A 9,981-nucleotide genomic window follows, 5' to 3' on the forward strand; every position below is an offset into this window, starting at 1 on the left:
TGAGTTGGCAAGTGACACGTCATGAGGTTATGTGCCATGTCATCAAAAATTGGTCTCAGATTTACAAAGGGACTAAAATCCTCAAAAAAACATAGTTAAGGGACCCAAATTCCGTATTTTAAACTATGGGGACCTAAAATGAAAAATACGCATAATAGGGGGACCGAAACTGCAATTAAGCCAAAAATCTATTTTTGATAATTTTTAAAATTGTTTTAAAACCTGAATTTAGTAGAGAGAACGTGACATAATTTACAATGATTAGTGAGAAATGATTACACTTCATTCGAGATAACGTTGCATTACTTAACACTACAATTAGAGAGAAAAGTTACACTTTACAATGAGGGGGTTCAAAGATTAAAAAAACATGGCAAAATATATGTAAACGGTAAAAGTGAGGGGGTGCAGTTGCGTCCCCTGAGTTGCATGTAGCTCCACCACTGGGCTCAAATCTATAAGTTAAATGTGAAAGCAGTATTATTAGACAATTTCTTTATAGATCCTCCTGGGGTGAGAACCCCTCTAACTTCGAAGATGCAGCTTTGAAATCACCATTTTTCATTATTTTTTCTTTGAATTCGGAGATGTATTTCCGAAAACACTCATTTTTGGGTGTTTTTGGAAATGTATCTCCGAAAATAAGCCATGACTTCTTCTTCTCCGAAACAAAAACCCATTTTTTTTCTTTTTCTGTTATCGTCAGATCTGCTGGTTTGGTAGTTAGTGTGTTAAGGGAACTTTTATTTTGTTTAAAGGAGAGGCATTGAGTTCTTACATTGTTTTGTGTTGTTTGGCTATTTTTTTGGGTTTGTGCTTTGGGTTGCATCTCTGCTAATGCTTCGGTTGTAATTGGTAGAGGTGTTTCGTAGCCCTTGTTTCTCTGTGTTTAGAGGAGTTTGATCGAATCAGGGCATTTTTAGAAAGAGTATTGTTGTAAATATCAAAAACTTGATGAAAAAGAGCCTTAGCAAGCCTAGGTAGATGGGGTTTATGTAGTGACTGCAACGTGATGATATTTCGGAAGTGCACTTCCGAAATATCCTAAGGGGTTATTTCGGAAGTGCATCTCTGAATGCATATTTTTTTCTTTAAAAAATAATTTTTTCGGAAGTGCACATCTGAAATCATCTTTTTTTCCAGAAAAAGGTGCCTTCGGAGATGCACTTTCGAAATATAAAGGTATTTTGGGGTTTTCACCGCAGTCCTTAAGAAAACAGTGGGTCTATAAAGAAATTGTCTATTATTATTGGGTTGTTTGTGATTTTTAAAGGTTCAAATTTGCAACTAGGCCCATATTTGAAGCCCTTCCTTTATATGATTTTAAAAATAAAATTTTGGATCAATTAGCTGAACAAACTGATCTTTTTAATCGACAAATTGATCAAATCGGAACTGATTAAATCGAAGAACAAATAAGTCGAAATTGGGTTTAAAAATTTCATAAATGGTTTGTCTCGGTTTGATATATTAGGTCCGAATTCAATCCAAATCGACCGGTGTCCAGTCCTAATAGGTTTGGGTTTGAGTTGGATATATGTTACGTGAAGTTATGGGGTTATAACATAAAGTGGTTTTGTTTAATTTGGTTTGTTTTGTAAAATAAAACTGAAAACTAAAATGAACCGCACCGTTTATTACAAAATAAACCAAACATCTGAATCAAATACATTTTTTTTGTGATTTTGATTTAATTTAGTTCAGTTTTGCAATTTTCTATTGGCCGGTATGGTTTTGAAAACCCTAAAAGTGTAATTTGGGGGTTGAGTAAAATTCTTCCTATGTGTAGTGTGGTACCAAATATTAATTTTAAAAAAATTATAATTGAAAAATAAAAAGGGAAAAATAGAACTGACTCAAGAAAAAGGAAACCGAAAATATTTTGGGCAATGGCAACCGAGCCCGTCCCAACTCCCAACTTGTAAATTTGCCATCAACAGTTGTTTTCGCAATCTCTTGACATTAAACCTCCAGATCAAATGACAACCGTCCGATCAAATTCAACCCTTGTCCTCTTCTTCCTAATCCTCCTAATCACACCTTCCCAATCACTCTCATTCTCTTCCTATTTCCGTTTCCGCGAATTCTTCTCCCTCGCACACTCCATTTTCACCGGCGTCGCTAACCTCCGTGCCGCCAGAGGCGATGTCGCCGGTGCCGACAGAGCCAGAAAAATCGCAAACAGTTTGGAGAGCGTCTCTGGATTTGGATTCTTGAAGCTCGTCTGGTCCGCTTGGTCTTGGAACTGGTTCCTGAAGGAACTCCCGTTCACGGAGCTATATGGTGCCGTTTCTGACATCAACGAGTTTCTTAGAAGTTTGAATGAGTTGACTCGTTTGGAATCGGCAGCGGAAAGGGCTGTTTGGCTTACGAGAAATTACCAAAATCTCCTCACCGTTACGAAATCGCTGTCTCGTAAACTCCTCAAAGCGTTTGGTCAATCGGTACGTATTACGACGTCGTTTCATTAACTTTTGTTTCGTTTTATGTTTTAATTTCATGTTTATGGTTAACCACCGTATTAGAGAAAATCATATATTAAATTCCAAATACATTCGGTGACTAAACTAATGAGTTAATTGTTTAATATATAGAGACCAAAGTAATTGTTTACTATTTGTGTATATGCAATTGTACATTGCAACTTTGTCGTAAATAATTGCATTTTTTGAATTTTATTTTGAGACAAACATAATTTTTTATATATATTTGAGATTATTATCTGATTTCCTATTACTTAAGAAAAAAGGGATATGCACATGTAAGATAATTTTACACTCTCATGACGACCATATATTGTATTAAGTCATATTGAAAATTTTAAATAATTTATATGACATAACATAATGATATATTCTCATTGAATCATAGTGCATATCCATTAAATTTATTACTTAAAAGTAAATAATAAATTTGGACGGAATGAAAAAAATTTCTTTGTTCCGTAGTAAAATGTCTCAATAATAAAATGATGAATTTAGTTTTCGTTTCATTCTACTCCACTATATTGCTTTCTGCTGGGTTCATTTTAAGATATTCTAAAATAGTCTTTAATGAATATGGCATTTAAGTTGGTTCTACCTTTTCTATATGCATTTGCTTTTAGGCACTAGTTTAAATCAATTTTTGTGATGCAATATCAAACATAAACCAAAAAATTTCTGACATTTGCATATACTGATTTTAGACTATGTGGTTTGGCAGGAAACGGTGAGGGAAATAGTGAAAACGCTGCGAATTGAGGTTGTGGAGGGTGGGTTAATCAAAGATTGTCTTTTACTTGGAGGCAATGATTTGAAGGATTTGATTAAAGTTGCCAAGGATTTGGTATTACAATTTTTTCCTGTCACTGATAAAAACTCTGAGCTATAATTAGTTTAGTTGCTTTTAGGTAGGTTTGGAGCTATAATACAATGGCTGTATCATTACTCTCCTAACCACGTACTAAATTGGAATGATATGAGAAAAATTGTAAATGCCAGGTTTGTTATGAAGTTTGTTTAACTGAATAGTTTTTGTTTTAAGAAAAAATTTGTTTTGAGATATCACATAGAACAACTGAAAATAATAAAGGTTCTATTAGAAAAGTTAGATTTGAAATAAATCAGTTTAACACATCGTGCAAATGTTCATACATGTCTCATCTATTTAATACAATATGCAAATGTGCATACATGTCTCATATATTTAACACAAAGCGAATGTGCACAATATGCAAATGTGCATACATGTCTCATATATTTAACACAAAGCGAATGTGCACATAAATTGTTAGGATATTGGTTTGGGCCTTAGTCCAAACCAAATAAATAGGAATTGGTTCGGTTAGTATTCCCCATTTAAATAAGAGTGTATGGGGTAGTAGTTAGGTATGTTATTATTTTTTGTTTTTCATATTAGGGTTTGGGCAGAGGGAGGATCATCTCTCCTATCAGGAGCATTTGCTCTGGGATTATAGGGATCAATCTCTGCAATAGTTCTTAATTCAATCAATATTACATTTTAGATTTGTCTTAATTTTCGATCCTTATCATAAATCATTGAAATAGTCCACTTCAACTTCGAAAATGCTAGCAAAGCTATGAGTTGGAATATGACTGAGAAGCAGAAAATTATACTCTTCAATTGTCATCTATCTTAGTAGTTATGTAGCACCGACACCTCTGAAAAATGACGTGTCCATGTCAGTGTCGGACACCGACACTTGTAATTTCCCTTTGAATTATATATTTTTTAAATTATTATCGGTGTCGCCATGTCATGCTCTAGGTGTCCATGCTTCATAGGTCGGCAATAACAGACAATTTGATATTTGTCGGTGTAGTCTGTTATGATAAAACCTAATTCTTATTATCTTTCTAGAATTTGCGTGGTTGCTGTTATTTCAGAAATTCAGTAACACTTGGGATATGTCCGGCTGTTCTTTTGCTCTACTGCATTCGCATATTACATTCGCATATTAGTCCTGAATCTATGTTTAGCATGTTTCTGCAGTAGTATCTTGCTGCGTTTCTAGTCAAAATTTTGGTCTGAAGAATTCAAATATCTGATGAAAGTATGGTGGTGGATATTTTTTCTTTCTATTGTCCAAAAACTGATACTATTATTGAGCAGTTCAAAAGACAAAATCACCACATCCAAGAAACCTCACTATGATTGACTTAATTTTAACATATTTCTCCTAATCAGATGTCAGAAAATGGGGAAGAGAACAGACAGGGAAGGTTATGCTTATGCAGAAATGACGCTACGTGAAAGATTTTAAGTTTTGAACCATATACTCATTTGTTAGGTCTATTTCTTTTCTCACCTGTAAACATAGTTAATTACTTGGTCAAAATCAATTTTATGATTAGAAATTCAATAAAAGAACGAATTAATATTTAGACATAATAGGTTGGCAAGGTTGTCTTTGAGGAAGACAGACAGACTACAACACAAATAGATATATTTGGATTTAATATTGGGAAGCTATATCCTTTTTAGTTGAAGTCTCAATGCAGCAGCTTTTGTATTCAACATTTACTCTGCTATTCATTTGGCTAGCCGACGTGGAACTTAGAATAATGCTGTAGTAATACAAAATTTGTTTAGTTTTTGGGTCCTTTCATTTTTTATCTTAGTAACGTTGGTTTAAAAAGTATAAGAAAGCAAATAAATTCAAAATTAAGGCAAAATATCCTTTTTAGTCCCGTATGTTAATCTTGAGGTTCATGTTGATCCCTTAATTTCAAAAAGTTCCATATTGGTCCTATAATTTTTTAAAAGGTGTCATTTTAGTCCTTTTTGTTATATTAGCGACGAAAAAAATGAAAAATTGGTCGCTAAATCGGTCGCTAATATGACAAAAAAGACTAAAATGACACCTTTTGAAGAGTTAAGGAACCAATATGAAACTTTTTAAAATTAAGGGACCAAAATGAACCCCGAGGATAACATATGTGACTAAAAAGGGTATTTTGCCCAAAATTAATTAAGGTGCTACTTTGTCCTATTTAGTTAAATAACATTTTTGTCCTACAATTTGATACTGTACTTGATATCTACAAAAAAACGAATTATGTTTTTTTTTAAGACAAGTCATCTAATGTATCAGACATTTGTCATGGCACACTAAGCCTATGTTTGGAGATCTTTAAAAATCATGGTACCACCGCACGGTTTGAAAAAACTACCAATAGTAGCTTTGAAAAATCACGGCGAGAAGAATTTAAACATGAGGTGGTGGTGGGTTAGAAGTTGTAATTCAATGTTTTGTAAAAGAACTAGTATTTGACTGTGTCGAAATAGTTAGTCGAAGTTGTAGGAGTCAGTTGTATTCGACAGAGTCGAATGCAACATCTAGGTATTGTGTCGAAATTAAAATATAACTTTGTATATTTTGGGCTAGAGTTGTATGTTTTGGGCTTGAGCCTTAATTGATCATAAATAGACATCACTTTGTATAGTATTGGTTGACTTAATAACAATTTCATAATACAATTTTTTAGTTTATAGTTTTTCTCTTATCTTTCTCGAAATCCTAATTGTTCCATTTGATCCAACGAATTGGTATCAAAGTCTGATTGCGATTCAAAGAGAATATGTAATGGCAAACTGAAAAACAACATCAATGCAATTTCCTGCGAATTTATCGTTTTTTAAAGGTGAGAACTACAAACCGTTGGTTGCGCAGATGAATGTCATGTTTAGAGTTCAAGATGTGTATGAAATTGTGAACGATGGAATATCGATATTGGAAGCCAATGCAGATGATGAACAGAAGGCCGCACACAAGGATAAAAAGAAGAAAGATGAAAAAGCTTTTTTCTTGATTCACTAGTGTGTGGATCCTAATGTGTTCGAGAAGATTATTGAAGAAGAAAGAGCCAAAGGAGCGTGAGACAAGTTGAAGAACTTGTATGACAAATATGAAAAGCTGAAGATGGTGAAGCTGCAGACGTTGATAAAGTAATTCGAGATGATTCAGATGAAGGAGGACGAATCAGTCTCGAAATACTTTTCACGTGTGGTGTTGTTAACAAACTACATGAAAGGCGAACGACTTGCAGAAGATTGGGAAAGTGTTATGATCTTGGACTATACATTTTGATTACATTGTAATGTCAATTGAAGAGTCTAAAAAACTTAGCTGAGATGAACTTGGAAGAACTTCAAGCTTCACTTGAGGCTAATGAGATGAAGCTAAAGTTGAGGAAATCAGAAAGGGAGAAGGTGGATGAACAGACACTGCAAGCAAGATTCATTAATAAATATGGAAAAGAGAAGGCAAAGCAAGGTAAGAATATTGCTAATGATTAAAAGTCAAGTAAGAATTCAAAGAATCATTCTGAATCATCCAAGAAAGGCATGAGCAACAAGTATTCTAGGAAGAATGTTGACATGAATGAGGTGCAGTGTTACAATTGTCAAGGATTTGTTCATTATGCTTAAGACTACTGAAGAAAGAAGGAAGCTCGAGCGAAAGATAGAGATGAAGCGCAGTATGCACATGCTGGAGATAGTGAATCTGATGATGTGGTACTCATTGCCAACATTCAGTCGAACATTGAGCAAACCAACATGTGGTACCTGGATTCAGGATGCAGTAACCACATGACTAGTAATAAAAACTGGTTCACCAAGTTAGATGAATAAGTTAAGAAGGTGATAAAGTTTGCAAATGGTAGACGTGTCACATTAGGTGGGAAAGGAAACATATATGTGGTGAGAATGGATGGTCGAAGGGCCAGCATCACTGATGTGTTGTATGCACCTTTGATGACAAGTAACTTGATAAACATAGATTAATTACTTGCCAAAGGATACAACATGAAGCTTGAAAAGTATTAGATGAAGGTGTATGATGGTGATAAGAAGTTGATTCTTAAGGCACCATTGGCAGACAATAAAACCTTCAAGGTAGAGAACAACATGGTTGATCACAAATGTCTTGCTTCAACTGCAGAAGAAGACAAGAATTGACTATGGCATAACAAATATGGGACATCTGAACTTTAGAAATTTAAGTATGCTCAACCATAAGAACCAAATCAGGTATGTGGGGAAATGATATAAAGCATAGCTAGTTAGAAAAGCATTCAAGCATGACTTGCCCATGAAGTCGAAGGAAAAAGAAGGACTTTGTTGTTGAACTGAGTTTGAAACTCGTGAGATGAGAAGGAGAGAGATGAAAGGTTTGCGTTTTGTTATTGAGAGAACAAAGAGAGAGAGATTGAGAAAATAACATAGAACAGGGAGGTATATTTGGGGAAGTAGAAAGAAGAAGAACGTGGGATAGTTTGAGTGAAGGTGGAGGCGGATCCACCAACATTTAGTTCTTAGGGTTTTTTCTTTGGTTGTTGTTTCACCTAGGCCTAAGTGATTATTTTAGAAGCCCGATATTTGAATTCCATGTCACATCCTCGCCTAATCTATACACTCCCCTTTGATTTTAGTTGTTTAGTTGTGGGCCCGTGTTTATTAGAGCCCAACGAATTTACTCACACTGCAGTCCACCATTTTTGGTCCATTCACCCCTTTGTTTTATTTTGCCATTTTATTTTAGTTTTTTTTTGCTTTCTTTTTATATTTGTTGGTTTGCTCTTATTTCTAGTATATAAAATACAAAAACATGTTTTTTAGTTTTGTTTTTATTTTCATATTTCAAAAACCCAAAAAAATATAAGTTAGTTTTTTAATTCTTCTTTGATTTTGGTTTATGCATGCTTTGAGCATTTAATCCATTAATTAAACATTGTTTTAGTTAATTGATTATTGTTAGTTAAAATTGATTAGTCTTACTAATCGATTTTTTTAAACTTGATTAATTGATTTAATTAATTTTTAATTAATTGATTAAATAGTTATTTCATTTCTTTCATTTGTTTTCATTACTTGGTTAAGTAATTGTTTTGTTCCATGAGATGTTTATCTCTTATTTGTGAGGTGTTCACTTCTTTCTTGCTTGTGATTACCATGTTCCCATAGGATAGAATTCCACCTTGTTCAAGGTAAATCGTCTAGACCTTAGGCTCTTATCCAAACATGCTAACAATTAGGGCTCTTTAGTCTCCCTTTTAGTTTAGGTCATCTTTTTTCTTTTCACCTTTAAAACACTTTAATCATACTGAAATAATTTCCCCCTAAAAATACCAACTAAAAAACTTAATAAGTGGAGAAGGGTGAGTATCCTTGCATTGGGATTTAATTCACCATTATCTACATTCAAAAACACATAAAATACTTAATAAATTTCAGACTCTTAAAAAGTTGAGAAAGGTGGGCAGCCTTGCATTAGGCTCTAGATCACCTCTATCCACATCAAAAAATACTGTCATTGTTTACGGTGATTTCCGGTAAACAACCGCTAGTCCTCCAAACTATAATAAATATGATTTGGTTACTCGCAGGATCGACTAGATTGATCCTAGGACATGGTCAAACGAAAGGTTTATTGATGTGATTTGGTTCATACCTGTTTGTTTTGATTTCGAGAAATTTATGTTCAAATGACTAATCATTCGAGATAACGCTGGTTATATGAGTTAGTGTAACTTCGACGCATAAATCGTAATAAGAAAACATGTAAATTGCGAGAATGTAAATTGCAAGAAAATTAACATGCAAGAATGTAAGTCGCAAGAATATAAATTGCAGGAAAGTAATGTGCATGAAACTAAATGACTTCGAAAGTAAAAGTTTAAACAAGGAAAGTAAAGAAAACGAAAAGATATTTGATAAAAGTAAATACACATGTATTCAAATTGGTGGTGTCATACGTACATTTCTCAGCGAACTCTTTCCCTTAACACTTGATACTTGAGCGATATGTGAGTGATTTGTACAAAATGAACACACGAAATCCTATCATTAAGACTCCTATTTATACTAAATTTGACCCTAACGGTCATACAATAATCTAATGTCACGTTATCCACGAGAACTCTGGGGATGCCATCTGTCTATGTGCAGTTTATAGAAACCGTTTCGCAATTCAAACCTTCCCGCTCAAGTCCTTTTCGACATGTGGCCATATAGTTATATTCGAAAATGTTACGGAAATACATTAAGCTTCAGTACTTTATGTAATTTTCCGCGAAATGTCTAAGTCTTGGCAAAGATATCTTCCGTGTTAGCTTCGATACTTCTCTCCTTCGTTTCAACTTAGACATTTTCTTGAAGCATGGCCATCAGTAGCCATTTTTTAAATCTTCGAAGATGGTCATCAGTAACCATCATTCTTCGAACTTAAAACCTTCGAAGATCAACTTCTTAAACGAAATCTCCAGCTAACAAATTGCCCCCAATAAATGCCTGTTTCGACAAACGAGAGAAATGGGCGTTTCTTGCCATGATGGGATTTCGTTTGCTTTCTTAGAGTCCCGAGACTAATAATTGACGTCATAATCAATTATGACTCTATTTCCAAAACGTCTTGTCGCTTTCAAAAACGTCTTCCCAACAGTTACATTCCCACGTCTTGACCTTACTTTATGATCA

The 9,981-nt window shown here is 34.1% G+C and overlaps 1 protein-coding gene across 1 annotated transcript; it reads left to right on the forward strand.

Moving 5' to 3' along the window:
* Window positions 1-1,846: 1,846 nt before the first annotated feature.
* LOC131621890 (uncharacterized) lies at window positions 1,847-3,543 on the forward strand. Its single transcript, XM_058892951.1, has 2 exons — window positions 1,847-2,444; window positions 3,205-3,543. The coding sequence occupies exons 1-2, from the start codon at window positions 1,980-1,982 to the stop codon at window positions 3,370-3,372; spliced, it is 633 nt and encodes a 210-aa protein (XP_058748934.1). The 5' UTR covers window positions 1,847-1,979; the 3' UTR covers window positions 3,373-3,543.
* Window positions 3,544-9,981: the final 6,438 nt, after the last annotated feature.

The sequence above is a fragment of the Vicia villosa genome, linkage group LG1 (assembly GCF_029867415.1).
Source record: "Vicia villosa cultivar HV-30 ecotype Madison, WI linkage group LG1, Vvil1.0, whole genome shotgun sequence".
Classification (NCBI taxonomy): domain Eukaryota; kingdom Viridiplantae; phylum Streptophyta; class Magnoliopsida; order Fabales; family Fabaceae; genus Vicia; species Vicia villosa.